At 39.6% G+C, this 18,208-nt stretch overlaps 1 protein-coding gene across 1 annotated transcript in view; it reads right to left on the minus strand.

The window, feature by feature from the left end:
- Nucleotides 1-16,640: 16,640 nt before the first annotated feature.
- The window catches only part of serpinc1 (serpin peptidase inhibitor, clade C (antithrombin), member 1), a 30,288-nt gene continuing 28,720 nt past the window's right edge, over nucleotides 16,641-18,208 (minus strand). The window contains exon 9 of the mRNA XM_055165218.1: nucleotides 16,641-17,204. Coding sequence (XP_055021193.1) covers nucleotides 17,028-17,204 — 177 coding nt within the window. The 3' untranslated portion in view covers nucleotides 16,641-17,027. The remainder of the gene's footprint in view (nucleotides 17,205-18,208) is intronic.

An 18,208-nucleotide genomic window follows, 5' to 3' on the forward strand; every position in this document is an offset into this window, starting at 1 on the left:
CTCCTCTATAAAGCGCACTTAAAATCCTTTAATTTTCTCAAAAACCAAACAGTGCGCCTTATGTTTTAATTCCGGTTGTGTTTACTGACCTCAAACTGTTTTTATGTGGTACGCGGCGCTCAAAAATCTGTCGAAAAATCTGTCGTTTTAGTACGGCTTTGGTAAACAACAAAATCGCAGAGCTGCTCGATTTATTCAGCATTTCTTTCTTAAAAAAAAAACCCCAAAAAACACGTTGATAAATTATGCAAAATGTTCAAATTGAAAATAAATACAGGCTACAAATCCGAACCTTAGAGCAGTTTTGCGATGTATAAAACATAAAATGAATAAAATATACTTTGAAGGCAGAAAAACATCATTTCAATTTCATTATTTCAAGTCGATTCAACGTGGCACAAGAAAAAAATCAAGGCTAGATCATGTCTCGTTTGATGGATTGTTGAAGCATTACGGTTATGCAAATGAGCCATGTGGTTTTAAGTTTAGTTTCTGTAAAATGTAAACAAATGTGGCAAAGCTGCATTAAACACATTATTACTCAATGTATATTTGAGTCGGCCTCGTAGGAAATAAAACTGAAATTATCATTATTATTAGTAGGAAAAAACTGAAATTATCACGGCTGGGCGAATTACGCCACGATCTGCCGATGGTTCGTGGACTCCTGGGCGAAGGGATCAGTCTCAAATGTCGTCCGTTTGTTTCGCTTAATTCGATTTATAATCCGGTGCAATATATGTATGAAAATAGACGAGAGAATTCAACATTATTGATATTCCGCTTTATAATCCGGTGCACTTTATAGTCTGAAAAATACGGTACTACAATACCATACTTTATTATTATACTAATATTTGCAAGTAATGAGATTTGTAATAGTATTGATGTGATCAGCCAAAATATCTTAACAATTAAAATCTTTTTCACAAAACTATGAACCCAATATACGCATTTTTCAGTAATAAAACTAGACTTATAAATAGTTTCTGAGTAAATATTGAATAAATCCAACTCACTACTGCCCTCCTCTGTCAGAAATCAGAACGGTTAAAATATTATGCGCCGCTAGTCTGTCGAAAAAGCACTTTTATGAACGAGACGTCACCTTAAAATCTCCAAACGTTATGGCCTTCCCCGTTTGAAAACCCCCTCAAGTTCCTGTACATAGATGTAAAATACAATATAAACTTTTACTAGGCCTGTGCGTAAGAAATAGGAGTAGACTGTTAAAAGTAGAAGTGTGTACATGTCCGATTCGTCTAGCACTTTTGGGCACTTTTTATGTAATTTAACTTAAAGGAGACATATTGTGCAAAATCAGCTGGGTCACTCCAGGCTGCAGTCTGAACGTCGCCGTAGATGAATATCGTCGAAAATGTCCAAATTACACCATCGTGATCCACAGATATCACAAAATATAACGATGTAACAGACACGAGCACAATATGTCTTCTTTAAAATAGCGACTAGTGAGATCAAAGCTACCGTATAATCGACCAAAAGAGTTACTCATCTTATCTATTTCAGCTCAGACAATGCAAATGTAAATATTGTGCACTTTAAAAATAAGGTCAATACAAACCAACGCTAGAAACTAAAATAATAATCAGTAAAATTACAGTATGAATAGGTAGAATTTGAATTTTTTTGCAATATGAAATCATGTTTTTGCTTTTATATAAGGCAATGAATTATACCGTAGTAAATAGTGTAGACATTTTCAGAGGCACTTTGTCGTGGCCCCTTTAAAAATGTAAACACCCCAACAAACCCTCAACAAACTTTAGGCTTTAGTTAAGATTTAATTGTAGATTTGTTTATGTAATTTTATCGTAATGGCAGCCCTTTAATCCATACTTTATCCAATCATGAAAATGGGTCAAATTCTAAAAGCAGAATCAATTCTAAAAGTATTAATAATGAATTTAGTGGCCTTTTTACGTGATATGTTGCGTTCACAATCTCTGTCGACGGTTTCGATGGAGCGCAGGGATTTTATTTCTCTACGGATTTTAAAAGAAATCTCAAAATTCCACAAATGTTGAGCCTGAACTTCTTTCTTGCCAGTTTTGTTTCACGCAAAAATAGGCCCAGTAATGCTAAACTTTTTCTGTGAACGCAACTTACTGTGAAGATTTTAAATAAAACCTAAATCTAAAATTCAAAAACACTTCTTAGTAAAATTCTCAAAACCCCAGTCACACAAAATCGATCAGAACTGGTTAAAAAAAAAAGTTAATCCGGTGCAGGGACGATCTCTACTCGGGCTACAAAATTGACTCGGGTGTAAACGAAAACAAAAAAACATTGCATTTTGATGACGTAACCATATTTTCTAATTTAAAAAGTAAAGGTTTAATAGTGTTTTTTATTACTCAGTGACTAACTACAAAAAAAATGCTGTAATTTTTAAAAGAGATGGTCCAATATGGATTTTTTTAAAGGTTATTTTGATATTTTAAGCCGAATTGCTTCTATTTCCAACTGGGAATGACACATGGCCAAAATATCGATATCGTACATTAATTTTGAATATCAGATCAACTGGACGATACCATTTCTGGGACCGATGTATCGCCCATCGCTCATTTTTAACACGAAGCGCCGCTGAATGTTATGCTGCATTTTATCGAACGTCGGTAGTCGATAAATCAGAGTCAGTTTTCCCGACATCCGTTGTAAATCCGTTCCATTGCGACAGTTGGGGAAAATATGGATGCCTGAGAAAGTTGGAAAGTTGAATGTTTATTTTGTTCGCTTATGAACACGATATACAGTCTGTAGAACGACATTTTGGACGGGCACTAGGGCGACATCCGAATCTCAATAAAACTCAAACCTCTGACTGAATTATGGCAGTTTGACTTTTACATGCTCAGAAAAAAACCCTCTGTCGACTGTCAAATGATGTGGAAGAAAGTCTAAACGTCACTACAAAGTTTTTAGAAGACACTTTCTCTACACATATACGACTTAACAAAATGACAAAAAAACAATTCCTTAACCCCTTAACGTTTACTGTGTGCTGTCATTTTTGCTGTGGTGTAAATCCAACCGAACTTGCCCGAGTTTGTGTTTCGTAACCTCGATTTAATTGGCTGTTTCATTGCACTTTCTCGAGGTGGAGGTCGGTTTTCGCCAAGTCCCGAGCACAAGAGAATTATCTATAGTCTTCCATATTAATAAAGGTTGTTATGGATATTTAAAAAAAAATACAAATCTTACACGAGGCACAGTTTTAGACAAATATTCACTCCAACGGCAACAGCGTGCATATTGAACCGTGCAGCACAAACAGGCAGTCATTGATTTTATTTGAAGTTTTAATAATTTGTAAGTAGGGCTGGGTATCCTTAAGAAGTTGCCGATACGATACATACGTCAATACAGTGCGCTTTCGTATCGATTTTGATACGGTTCAGTAAAAATAATGGTTAAAAGTCTTTGTTAAACCACTTCTTGTGCAAAGTTCATATGAAACACAAACATTTTACTCATCAAAACAGTGAAAATGTCAAATGTGTCGCATAAACGAGTTTCCTTCCTCTAAACAAGCGACAAAACTGTAGCTGTAACAAAATAATTTAGTAAAATACACCAAAAAATACTCAATACAGCATCCCACGATATCGATACTATACTGTTGGTTGATTTAGCAGTTGCGAGGTTGGCGCGACTTGGTGTCTCCGCTCAATTTAATTTCTCTTAAGCGACGAGACAAGTCAAGTTTATTTGTATAGGACAATTCGTACACAAAGTAATTCAAACTGCTTTACAGAATAAGAAATACATTAAAATCACAATAAAAACTAATCAGACTGCGTACGCTGTCCTCCTTTGGACTTTCTTTGTCAGATACAAACTTGGTATTTTTTATTTTCCACATTTAAATCGCAAATTCATCTCACAGAAACGACAACGATCAACGACTTTGTTCGCGGTTTTCCCTGCAGTTACTTGAACACCACTGAGTGTTTTGGCGAATTACAACCAAATACCACGACCAAATAGCAGCAATTAGTTAAATAAAAAAATAAAAAATACCCGCCTACTCTCGATCGAACGGATCCTAACGTTGCGATGTCATGAAAACCGTCCGATGAAACAGGTTAATTTAGCAGTGCCTCGTGGTTATAAAAATCTGTTTTAGCAGCGTTAAAATATTCAAAATTTTTCTGTAAATTCTTATTAAGCCTAAAAAAAACAAAAAACAAACCTAAACTACAGATAAACATGTATTTTTAATGAGAAAAATCAATTCTGTGTGTTCACCACGTCATCAAAATGCAATGTCTCGTCCTCCTGAGCTGATTTTGACCCGAGTAAATCTTGTTCCCGCGCCGTCTTAGTTTTCAACCGTTCCGTTTCCGTGGCAGTATTATCCATGGGCAGCCTGTTGACCACAGCAGGATAAGCTACAGCTCAGTTACCTCTCATCACTACGCAATACAGCCGCGTCACCAACAGGGGGCGCTACACAGTCTTCTCAGAAACTTTTATACAATAAGCATGTCTCTTTATTCGTACTCTACGTTTTTGGGACACTCGGTTTTTTTTCTTTTCTTTTTTTTTTTTTTTTTCTTTTGTTGCTCTGACAATGAGTGAGAGACGTTTTTAAAGCGAAAGAAACATTGAAAAGACCAAACCGGAGCTTCGAACGAGCCGACAACACATTTATTTTGCGGTGTTATTTTTGATTTCCACGCCTCGGAATGATCTCAAAACACGGATAATTTTGCCCGATTTTCTAAACAAAAACGAGCCGGCCGTGTCCTCGCTATAATTGCGTTCCAGTTGTACAGTATTTTCACACGAAACCATAAACCTCACGTTTTAAATAGAAATATATTTATCTAAAAAGCATGATTTTAATGGCAGGTTTTAATAGCAGTTTAAATATTACAATACCTCGATGCTAACGGCACTTTAACGTTGGCATAGTGTTAGAAGATGCAAGATGTAGTATTAGCTAACTATTTCCTCTTCCCTCTGAACCTGATAAGAACTCGTAGGTGAATAAGATTTAGTCTCTACTCAAAGTTAATCGATATTTGTACATTTATATTTCATTAACTTAAATATAAACACAATACGTTTTAGCATTTATTAGCTGGAGAGTAAAACTGTAATCGTTTAGAGATTCAAGCGAAGACAATTCTAGCAGTTTTATTAGCTTATTAAAAACAGACAGTACGTTTTTGTTTTGTAGAATATTAGTCGTAGTATATTAGTAGTACTGTTAAAGTCAGGTTTAGTGGCTGTATGTATCTTTTCTAAAGGGTATGAAGGGAAACCACTGCCTACCTCCTCCTACAGCGGAGACTGTGTGTTCAAACGGGCCCATTTGAAGAGATTAAGTGACGTAAAGCAAAAGGAAAAAGCTCAAAGTCTCTGTCAGCTGACCTTTTTAATTTAAAATTGTGGGGGAAAAAAAGAAACAGATCTGCACTGCAGTTCTTTGCAGGTCCAAATTTTTCATTTCAATGACCCAATGTGATGTTTCAAGTCGAGCACTTCTGCAGACAAAACCCTTTTGCACGATGTTTGTTAGTGTCTGATCAAAAGTGACCCTTCGCTACTGGGAGCATGCCTGTGTTCCCTCGGCCTTATGTTCCCATTTTCCCACATTTTCTTTTCAAAAGAAACAGAAAACGCACACCAAAATTCTTGTAGAGGTGCAAATGCAAGAAGCAGCAAGACAAAAGTGAAAAAATGCACAGCACAATCGGATAGCGATGTCCAAAAGCTTTTTTATTTTCAACCCTCACGCTCTCCTCGGGGTCACATTGACCCGAAGAAAAAAAAAATCCTTCCCACTCTTTTGGGGCGGGTCAATCAGACCCAAACATTTATTTTCTGGCCTGGCGATAATTTATTTGAAAATACATTTTTGGGTCGGATTGACCCGTCCCAAGAGCACGGGAAGAAAAACATTTGTTTTTCGGGTCAATGTGACGTTTCGGCAAAAAAGGCCTTCATCAGATATTTTTCTTGCTTGCAGCACTGTTGCCAAAACGTTATTTTGAAAATAAAAAAGCTTTTTTTTTTTTTTTTGAACATCGGCCATCTGATTGTGCTATTGTGCTATGCATTTTTTCACTTTTGTCCCACATTTTCTTTTATCATCATTATTTTGAATGTAAAAAAAACTATAATCCCAAACCATAAGTTGAGTGGAAAGAGTTAACATTTCATATTTAGCCGTAAAAGTCTGATCAATTCTACAAAGTTTAGAAAATTTGTCAGAGAAAAAGAGTGAGAACCCTGAGTGTAGCATCATTGGAAATCCCTGTTCGCTCTTTAAAAACACTTGGAAAAAATTAATCCATGTATCATCGTTCATTCGTTTTTCAGTATAAAACCAAAAATAAGAAAACGAAAAAACAACAATTTTCTTCATTATTTGTCTCCAAAACCAAAATGAAAAAACAGATAAGGATTAGTTTTTTTCAGTTTTCGATTTTGTCTTTAAATGAAAAATGGAAAAAAACGGATAACGACCGTTTCCCGTTTACGTGACTTCTGTGACTGCGATGCCGGACTTTTGTACCGCGTACGGACTGAACCAGGACTGATCCAGGTCCGGGACCAGAGCGGGCTACGAGCCTCCGCGGGGTTCGAGCCTCAGCTTCGAGCTCCGGCCCTGCCGTGGGCTCTGAGCCTCCGGTCTGCTTCCGGCCTGGTCTCGGTCTCAGTCCCGTCTGGTCCTGGTCTGGGTCTCGGTCTGGTCCCAGTCTCAGTTCTGATTTCAGTCATGGTCTGGTCTCGGTCTCAGTCCCGTTCTGGTCCCGGTTTGGTCCTGGCCTGGTCCCGGTCTGGTCTTGGTCTCGGTCCCGGTCTGGTCCTGGTCTGGTCCCGTTCTGGTCCCGGACCTGGATCAGTCCTGGGAAACGGGAAACGGTCATTATCATTTTTTTCCATTCTTCATTTAAACACAAAATCGAAAACTGAAAAAAACGAATCATTATCTATTTTTTCATTTTGGTTTTGGAGACAAATAATGAAGTTTGTAGTAGTTTTTTCGTTTTCTTATTTTTGGTTTTATATTGAAAAACGAATGAACGAGCGACACACGGATTAAAACGGGCAAACGATAAATGGTCTTTTATTTCCCGTGCATGGCGCTGGGTCCGTTTTACCGAACAGTCTCCGCTCAAACGAACCACACCCGACCCTCCTTCCTGTATGTACCTGTTGATATGCAACACTAGCTTCCGTTAGCCCGGCGAGCTAACGGCGAAAGTACAACTGGAATACAACGATTTTTTTCGCGAGACCGTTTAAAACGCGACGGGGGAGACGGGACTTTCGGACCCGCGGCGGAATAATGTGTTGTCGCTCCGAACGCTCCGGGATTGGCGAGGAGGAGGGGCGACGGGGAGGGCGGCGAGGAGGAGGAGCCATTTCCCTTTCCCCCGTCGGGACCAGATGGATGTAAACGCGAGGCCACCGACCGATCGCGACGACGCGGCGACGGGAGGAACCAAAGGAACGTGAACGCGGGCGTGGCCTCGGATTTAAGCGCCAAAACAACTCAAGCACTTATCGGGGAAGAGCGGGAAAGCGGCGAGAGTGACTTTTTTTTTAATAGAACTGAACTATGAAACCTACATATATCACTCAAGCATATTTAAACTACTTGTAAGACTTTTTTTGCGTAAGAAATTAGCGAGATTCTGACGTTGGCGCTGGCAGGTAGCACGCGGACGGCTGTTACTGTTTCTCTATGGAGCTGTGAATTCTTTCTCAGTGGAAACGATTTTGTGTTTTTTATGCAAAGTCCTCACTCGGTCGGAGTCTACGCTGCCGACGCCCAAGTCTTCAGGAGAAATCACCAGGAACTATCAGGTATCAGACTCTCATGGCTAAAAAAAAAAAAAAAAAAAGGCTAAAAGGACGTTTACCTTTTTCTCTCACGTAGCACGACGCTAACGGCTAACCTCAGAACTGTCTCAGCTCGAGTCGACACAGCGGGTATGACGGCGCTGGGCAACACGGGCAAACAAATGGACTTTTATTTTTACGTTTTTGGCATGGCAAGACCCTGGTTTTTAATGTTTTTGTTGTTGTTTTTTTGTTCAGGTTTAAAAAAGCTGAAGTGGGGTAGATTAAAATGCTCTTGAGGTAGCGCTAGTTGGCATTTGTTCGTTCGATTTTTCAAAATAAAACCAAAAATAAGAAAATGAAAAATAAACCAACTATTTTCTTCGTTATTTGTCTCCAAAACCAAAATGAAAAAAACAGATAATGATTCGTTTTTTTCAGTTTTCGATTTTGTGTTTAAATGAAAAATGGATAAAACGTGGGATTTAAACTAAGATGCCGGACTAAGTCAGGACTAAATCAGGACTAGACCAGGTCTGAACCAAGTCTGAACCAGGACTGAACTAGGACTAAACCAGAACTGAACCACGTCCAAATGAGGTCTAAACCAGGACTGAACCAGGAGTGAACCAGGTCTGAACTAGGACTGAACCAGAACTAAACCAGGACTAAACCAGAACTAAACCAGGTCTGAACCAGGTCTGACCCAGGCCTAAACCAGGACTGAACCAAAACTGAACCAGGTCTAAACCAGGACTGAACCAAAACTGAACCAGGTCTAAACCAGGACTAAACTAGGACTGAACCAGGACTGAACCAAGTCTAAACCAGAACTGAACCAGATCTGAACCAGGACTAAACCACAACTCAACCAGGACCAAACCAGGACTGAATCAGGACTCAACCAGGACTAATCTTGGACTTGAGAGAGAGAGAAAGGCTGGTTTAGTCCAGTTTTAGTCCAGTTTTAGTCCTGGCTCAGTCCGTATGCGACGCAAAAGTCCAGAAATAGGAAACGTCCGTTACCTGTTTTTTCCATTATTCATTTAAACACAAAACCGAAAAATGAAAAAAACGAATTGTTATCTGCATTTTCATTTTGGTTTTGGAGAAAAATAATGAAAAAAATAGTTGTTTATTTCGTTTTCTTATTGTTGATTTTATTTTGAAAAACAAATGAACGAATGATACAGATTTTGGCAGTTTGATTCCCACATCCCGTCACTACAGAGATGAGATTTAATTTACTAAAAGGGCAAAACTGTTTTTAGAAGTTTGTTGAATCTGCATCTGCTTTTCTATTCACCTTATTCTGGTTTCAGTGGGGACTTTTATCATCTGTCATTTTGCGAACAAGTTTTATTGGGACTACAACGCCGTTTTAAAGAATCGGTGCAGTGTGACTTGTTGGTGAACATCAGTGGTGGAACGTACCGTAAAGTAAAAGTAGTAAAGTACTCTAGTCGCTTTTAAAATGGATACCTTTTTACTTTTTCTTCACTATATTTGAGGAACGATATCTGCACGTTCTGCTCCACTACATTTTTTAACTGGTCTGAAAAGCAAAAGTGTTTTTTTTTATTATAGAAAGAACAAAACCGTGGCTGTTTGCTGCAGGTTTTCCAATCCGTAGGAGCAGGTAGAGGGCGCTCTCAGAAAAAAGGATCAAAACTAAAACACAACGGATTCCAGGCACTCCAAAAAAGTAGAAAAAGTTTTAAAACATCGCACAAGGAAAAAAAAAAACCCTGATGAAGAGCAGTTAAGGTCGAAACATGTTGGCAAATAAAGGTCTTTTAACTATATTTTTCTTCGTGCGTTAAAAAAACCAAAACGTTTTCTACTTTTTTGAAGTAGTTTGAGATCTGCTGAAAATGCTGAGGGTTTATTTTGATCAAACTTTTCTCACGTTCTCCATTGGAATGAACGGGATTCTGGTTTAATGGGAAATTCCATCACAAAGAACGAGTGTTTGTTTAGAGGAAACATTGGGCGGGGCTCAATAAGGTCAATAGACAAAGGCAGTTGTGGTGAAATGAACCAGCTGGACCTGACTGTTTGCCCGGTCACTCTCTCTTGTACTTTCATTTACAGTCTTAATCCTGCATGAACTGAATCACGTTGAACTGATCCGTGCTGCGGTTTTGTCCGTGTTGCTCGGCCCCAGCACAAAACCTGTTCCTCAAAGTTTAATATCTCCAGGAAAAAAAAAAAAAAACTGAACCCAGGACTGATCTCAGTGAATCGCCACAACGTCACCATATCTGTGTGTTTGCTCATTTGGCCTCACGCTCACAGCCGAGGAAGAGGACGAGCAGGAAGAGGAGGAGGAGGAGGAGAGGGAGGAAGGAGGAGTTTAACCTCAAAACCGCAAACCTCTCAACCATACAGTTTTATAACGCAACCCAGTTTGTACTGAAACGTGTCATCGTTATGAACAAGTTTATACGAAATACGCCAATAACGTAATAAGAGGCCATGAAATAAAACTTCACGACGACGACGGTGGAGCTCAACGGTTTTGGCACGCAGCTGGTGGAGCCCTCGCGATGCCTTCGAACTCTTAATATTAGAATTTTTCCAAAAGTCAAAGGGAACATTTACGTCTTGAACCAGAGTGGGCAGGACTGTTGAGCTCCATACATTAGTAATACATGCAACACGAATTTTCGGACTTCCGGTCATTGATCAGACGTCCGATCTTTTCAAATCTTTTGAACCATAATCGCTTTTGTTTCTGCTACTGATATTGGCATATTTTAGTTTTGGGATTTGGGCGTTGTAATTGTGTGGTTGTTGGATCTGCGGAAAATGGCTCAAGAAATGGGCTTTGGAAGTTTGCGAACTGTATAAATGCAAAAGGAAATCAGATGTGTGTGACTCAAACCTCCGTTCAAAATGTTTCTCTTCCCAACGGAATTGAAAAATAGTGAAAGGTGAAGGTGATGGGCAGGATTGATCCACAGGAAGAACCAAAAAGGAAACATTTGTCTGTCTAAATCATCCAGAGTTTACAGAGAACTTTTTGTATGTGGAGCGCTCAACCTCGGTTACGAATTTCAAAAGTCAACGCCAAAGCGAAAGGCACCAACTGTTCACCAAGAAACACCTTCCACTGCAAAGAGACCAAGACGTGATGTTGCTGTAAAACCACAAGAACAAGAAAGTGCAGCTCAGTCTGTTTGTCTTCTGCACCTCTACATTAACATACGGGATTTTGTTTTGTTGTCGCTCCACATACAAAATGTTCTCTGCAAACTCGGGATGATTTCTTAGGCAGTCAAATGTTTAATTTTTGGTCCTTCCTGTGGATCAATCCTGCCCATCACCTTTCACAATTTTTCAATTCCGTTGGGAAGAGAAACAGTTTGAACAGAGGTTTACAGTCACACACATCTGATTCCGTTTTGCAGTTATGAAGTTCGCAAACTTCCGAAGCCCATTTCTCGAGCCGTTTTCCGCTGTTAGGATCCAACAACCACACAATTACGACGTCCAAATCCCAGAACTAAAATATGACAATATCAAAACCAGAAACAAAAGTGATATGGTTCAAAAGACTTGAAAAGATCGACTTTGACAATAGACACATCCCACTTGATGCTCACTTTTTCAGAAAATCCTTCCCAGTATGCATTGCGCAATGACTGGAAGTCCGAAATTCGTGAAGCTTGTATTGCAATATTTCCAAAAATGAAAGAAAAAAACATGATTTTTTTAACTAAATTAACTTAACCGTAACTTAAAGCAATGGTTTGTAACATTTTAACCTGAAAAACACAACCACAAAAGCTTATTTATCATTCATTTTGGTCATTTATTACCTTGGAAAACTTGCATCCTTAATTCTTATTGGGCCATCCTTATTTCCAAGATGAAAAAAGATGATTATTTTGTAGTTTTGTTGGTTTGGCGTGATTTAATTCGTATCAGACGCCTTGTTACATTGCTGGCTTATTCAAACTGGCCTATCCTATCACGTTTTTGGCTGTTCTCTGTTGCTCTGGTTTCATTCATCCATTCGTTTGTGTCCACTGTTTGAAAAAGTGGATGTTGTTTTTTTTTCTTTTTAATATTTTTTTGGATGTTTTTTTGTTTTCTTGCCATTCATATCACAACCATCTGCTGCCAGTTCACTACGGTGCATTCAAGGAACACACACAATGGAGGAAAAGTCAGATCTGCGACGATGTTTGCCAAGTGTCCGATCAGAAGACGGACTTTTTCCCGATACTCTTGTCCCCTCGTCGAGAACAAACCTGGAGTTGTGTTATGTTTCGTTAATCCGTCAATCCAAAGAGCTTCAGAAATGGTCACTTTAAATTTTGCCCGTTTTGTTGCGTCATAGATAAAACTACGATCTTGTCCCAGTGCAGTTTTTAAGCGTATAAACTATTGCCAGATCCATTCTACTGTCAAATTGTGTAGTTTATAAAGCACATTTTCCAATACACCTTATTAATTTATTAAGTAAGAGTGTTGAGTAGGGCTGGGTGTCAGGAAGAAGTTGTCGATACGATACGTTTTTCGATACAGTGCACTTTCGATTCAATTATATATATTTTGTAAGGCAACATCACTAAACCAGAATTAAACCTGGTCTAATACAAGTGAAAATAGGCCTGGCACACTCAGCTTTTAAAAAATTAAGTAACGTTTTGGCAAAAAAAGCCTTTGTCAGATATTTTTCTTGTTTTGGACCACAGTATGTAACAAACTGGGTCTAAACCAGGACTAAACCAGGTCTAAACCAGGTTTAAACTAGAACTAAACCAGGTTCTAAACTAGAACTAAACCAAGTCTAAACCAGGTTTAAACTAGAACTAAACCAGGTCTATACCAAGTTTAAACCAGGTTTAAACTAGAACTAAACCAGGTCTATACCAGGTTTAAACTAGAACTAAACCAGGTTCTAAACTAGAACTAAACCAAGTCTAAACCAGGTTTAAACTAGAACTAAGCCAGGTCTAAACCAGATCTAAACCAGGCCTAAGCCAGGTCTAAACTAGAACTAAACCAGGCCTAAACCAGGTCTAAACCAGGTCTAAACTAGAACTAAACCAGGCCTAAACCAGGTCTAAACTAGGACTAAACCAGGTCTATACCAGGTCTAAACTAGAACTAAACCAGGCTTAAACCAAGTCTAAACCAGGTGTAAACTAGAACTAAACCAGGTCTAAACCAGGTGTAAACTAGAACTAAACCAGGTGTAAACTAGAACTAAACCAGGTCTAAACTAGAACTAAACCAGGCCTAAACCAAGTCTAAACCAGGCCTAAACCAGGTGTAAACTAGAACTAAACCAGGTGTAAACTAGAACTAAACCAGGTCTAAACTAAGACTAAACAGGTTTACTGCTTTCTATAACAAAATACTGCAAAACTGAGTTAAGCATTTTGTCTGACCCTCCACAATATTTTCTGTTTCTTATGTGGCCCCATGGACAAAAAAATAAAAAAAAAAAGCCCACCCCTGGATTATACAGTGCAGTGAAAAACAAAGGTTAAGTCATGATTGTGATACTAAGTTTGTTCAAGCCTGTATGCGTTAAATGCAGGTGAGATACTGACACACAAGACTAGAGCGCCCTCTTGAGGCCGTGAACGTGAAAATAACAAATTTGAAATGATATATGTTAATATACAAGTCGCACCTGAGATTGAGTCGCAGGAAACACCAAAACCATGAACAAAAGTGCCACTTATAGTTCGAAAAACACAGTACTCAAAGATTTGAATGAAACAAAACACAACTCCAGGTCTGTTTTGCGAAATAAAACTGATGGTGTTTAGATCTCTGTTTACGACATCACATAGCCCGACTGTCATTACACCCTCGAGCAAGACACTTTACACTTATCTGAATGTCCGTTCAACACAAACAAATTAAAATGTTCGTTAAATCTCGCGTAATAAATCATAAATCCCGGCTCTGACTTTTCCTCCTCATCACTTTTCAATCTTCTCCATACTGTGAAAACGGCCAAACCTCATCCGCATCACAAACACTTCATTTTGCTTTAAGATTTTTTGACTTAGATTTTTTATTTTTTTTTTAGTTTTGTACCAAATTTGTTTTCAGACTGTTTCTTAATCGCTCCTGTTTTCTAGTCTTCTGTGAATCGATGCTATATCCACATATTGAGATGATCTTGTTGATTCAGATATATGCTAATATATTGGGCTATGGGGAGGATTCTGTTGCATGTTAAACGGTGGAGGGAGGGTTTAGTTTTAGTCAAATGTGAAAAATGTCTTCACTAAAACCACTATCACTCACAGGACGCATCCGCCCACAATAAAGCACTTTAAGTGTCACTCAACCGCGCCGTGCTTTTATTTGGGATTTACACATTAAAAGAGGGGGAACTGTAGAAAATCGACTTTTTGAAGTGTTCCACCGTGTTATAGACCACAGGTGTCAAACATACGGCCCGGGGGCTGGATCCGGCCCTCCAAGACCTTTAATGTGGCCCTCGGCTGATTTTCTACTAAAATATTTTAATTATATTTTCTATTAAAATCGTGTTAATTTTCTGTGGTGTTTATCACAGCAGCGTCTCCAGCGTCTCTGTACGTGGCCCCTCCCACCAGAGCAGCACAAATGAAGACTTGTCTCTTTCCAAACGCTCTTAAAGGACGATCGTTTTGACTGTTGACCGTGACACCCTCATCAACAAAATGTCAAAAATGAGAAAGGTCCTGGATTTTCCAAGAAAAATTGACTTATTCCTATTTGCATACAAGTTAATGTTAAAACATTTTGTTGAAATTGCTTTTTTTTTTTTTTCATAATATTATAATATTTTGTAAAAGAAAGCTTTCATCAATTAAATTAAGATTTCTGTAATAGATTTGTGTTTCTCTGCACAAATATTTGAACTTATTGCTGTTTTTGGGGTTTATGTGCCATGAGTTTTCTGATCCGGCCCCTTTAGGGTCAAAGTAGGCTGGATACGGCCCCCGGACCAAAATGAGTTTGACACCCCTGTTATAGACTCTTTTTTTCAAAACGGTCCTGCACTATAAGGTTGTGGAACTTCTGGTTAATGTTTTTTATGGCAAAATGTGTGTGTAAATGTCTGTGGTTTTCTCCAGCAGCTTCATAAATCTGCCCCATCAACAAATATTCAATCAACAAGGTCCACAAAGGATAAACATTCTAACATTTATCCACAACTGTAAAGGTAAGAAAGACAAAAACGTAAAGAAGAACGACGACACATTAGTGAACTATTGAGCTAAAGTTATTAGTGGGTAATACTGGTGAAGATGTAATGACTAAGGACCCGTTCACACTGGTACGTATTCGAGTCGTTTTTGTTGTGGATGCAGTGTTCATCCTCACTGGAGCCGTTTTCCATCGGATTAGAGACGGAACGATCTGGTGCCTCCAGCTCCCACAAATTCATCTGAGGACAGATCTGATCCGGCACCGCGTGGACTCCTGAAAACACTGATGTAGTTCTATGCGCCACGAAGTAATTCACCGTCAAAACGCTAAGAGGCTAGAATATCTGTCCATTCATATAAACGTGTGTCTGTGTGTACGACCTGCAGACATATAATCTCTGAAAAGTTTCACATGAACCATCTCCAACATGACAGAAACACAGAACAGACTCACCATCAGCAGAACATCCCTCTGTCACAGAAAGAACACTCATATTCCACTGAGTCGTGTCCTTTAGTCCCACAGAAGCTGAACCAACCACATCAGCGACACAAGGAACATGCTGTGTTTTGAGCGCTCCGTTTGTGCAAATGAGCCATGTGATTTTAAGTTTTGTTTCTGTAAAACGTGAACAAATGTGCACAAACCTGTGTGGATAGGCAAGGCTTGCAGACATAGAAACGACGTGTCTGGACACAGATCATTTCTGATACGGTGATTCGTTTTAGTGTAAACATAGTCTAAGGATGTAACAATAACTACACCTAATAAAAACGATCATGAACTTTGAGTAATGACTGAAAGGACATGATCGTGGATACAAGCTGTAGAAATGAGTGGCTGGGCGCTCCGTTAGAGATAGGATGAGGAGCTCAGTCACACAGGAAGAGCTCGGAGTAGAGCCGCTGCTCCTCTGCATCGAGAGGAGCAGCTGAGGCTCGGGCATCTGTGCCGGATGCCTCCTGGGCGTCTCCCTCGGGAGGTGTTCTGGGCATGTCCCACCAGGAGGAGGCCCCAGAGACGACCCAGGACACACTGGAGGGACGATGTCTCTGCACTGGCCTGGTAACGGCTTGGAGTCCCCCCCGGAGGAGCTGGAGGACGTGTCTGGGGTGAAGGAAGTCTGGGAGTCCCTGCTTAGACTGCTGCCCCGAGACCCAGTTAAGCATAAGAAAATAGATGGATGGTAACAATAACTCAAATATCATGATAAAGTTTCTCAATAACATTGTCACAATATATCGAATCACAAGTTTCTTTGCCTAAATTGATGGTTTTATAGTAGCAACAGTTGAAAAACATAGGGAACTACATGTCCCATGATTCATTTCAGTGCAGACAACATGAAGAAATATGTTTTTTACTTGAATTCTTGGGATTATGACAGAAAAAAAATCACCAAAATCTTGTCAAGGTATTTTAAAAGCAAAAATGTGTCCTATCTAGAATTATATTAGCCTCTACAAAATATTGTACCGTGTGATTTGGATATTGTTCCATCCCTAGAAGTAACTTTAAAAACACAGAGGCATTATTGGACAAAATGTGTTTATTGATTGAATATACAGTATAGAATCAGTTCAAGGCTAAAAGGATCATCTGTTTTATTCATTTGTATAATTCAGTTACACATTTACCTCAGACACAGTGAATTATTTTCTATTTTTATCAACAGTTATAACAATAATAATGGTCCTCTTACGGCATTATTACCATTAACACAGCAGGCAAGTCACATTTTCTCTTCTAAACATTAGAGACTGAGCTGAAAACTCAAAAACATGAATGTTGTTTTATAATATCTCTGTGTGTCAGATGCCCTCCCGCCCCCCGTAGTAGAAGTGGGCGGGGCAAATGTTTCTTTTATGAATGTGCAGATGTTGTTAGTGGGAGAATGGACCTTGTCGCCAATAGAAATGAGTGAAAACTTGTAGAAATGTTAGACAGATTGACCTCTAGCTCTAGTGTGCAGTGTGAGCTCTAGTGTGCAGTGTGAGCTCTAGTGTGCAGTGTGCTGTGTGCTGTGGTCACTGGGTGCAGGGGTGGGCCACTCTGCCGGTGAAGAGCAGGGCGTTGATGGTGGCCTCTCGGATGAGCACCAGGAAGGGCCGGTCCGCCATGAACACCTCTCTGTCAAATTTGATGGAGCGACCGATGGCCACGACCGCTGTGGCCGCTGCCGCCTCACTGCCCTCCTCATTCACCTGCACGCACACACACACACACACACACACACACACACACACACACACACACACACAGAGAGACACACAGAGGCTGTGTTCAGACTGCAGCCTGAAGTGACCCAAATCCGATTTTTTTGCTTCTATGTTCCTGTATCTGATCTTTTAATGAGTCTGAACCACACAGATCAGATTTTTTCAAATGTGACCCAGGACACTTGGATATGTGCTCCTGAAACCGATACATATCTGATCTTTTGACATGTGACTTCAGTCTGAACGGCCAAAGTGCATTCATCCACCTACACGTTATCAACAAGACACAAACGTCACTATTCTGCGCTGAAGTAGGCAAAAATTGTTAATGAACTCCGTGTCACTGAAGTGAAGCACATCTCCACTCACCACTCTTGGCTCCGTCTCCACATCCACACGTTCCTTTCAACGGACTGAACCACAAAACACCACGACCAAAAACCTCGTCCTTCTCCTTCTCAATCTCCTCCTTAAAACAAGTAAGTTGTTCATGTTCTGGCTCCGGTACGAGAGGAACTTTAAAATCTCCAGGTGCTCGATGCTGCGTCCATGTTTGGACAACTTCCGTAAACACAGAGACGCTCACTGCGGTTGACGTCGTCGTGTCTCCAGTGTCACATGTGGGACACTTTCGGGCCGTTTAATGTTCACACTGGAGTCACATACAAGTCACATTTAACTGGAAATGTGAACGACCTCGTAAAAACATCGGATTTCACAAAAAAATCGGAATTGAGCGTTAAACCCTGCAGTCTGAACGTAGCCAGAGACACACAGACACAAGCATCAGAACAGACACTAAACTGAAGTCTCACAAGTTTGCAATACATACATCCCAAATTTCAGATATACTGGGAAAGATCCTCCAAAAAAGTGAGCATCAAACCGCCGTGGTTGTTTTCCCAGTGGGAAGCGTCTATTGTCAAAGTCGATCTTTTCAAGTCTTTTGAACCTTATCACTTTTGTTTCTGGTTCTGATATTGTCATAT

The sequence above is a fragment of the Boleophthalmus pectinirostris genome, unplaced genomic scaffold (genome assembly GCF_026225935.1).
Source record: "Boleophthalmus pectinirostris isolate CB_2022bp ecotype Guang Dong unplaced genomic scaffold, ASM2622593v1 HiC_scaffold_7, whole genome shotgun sequence".
In the NCBI taxonomy this organism is placed as follows: Eukaryota; Metazoa; Chordata; class Actinopteri; order Gobiiformes; family Gobiidae; genus Boleophthalmus; species Boleophthalmus pectinirostris.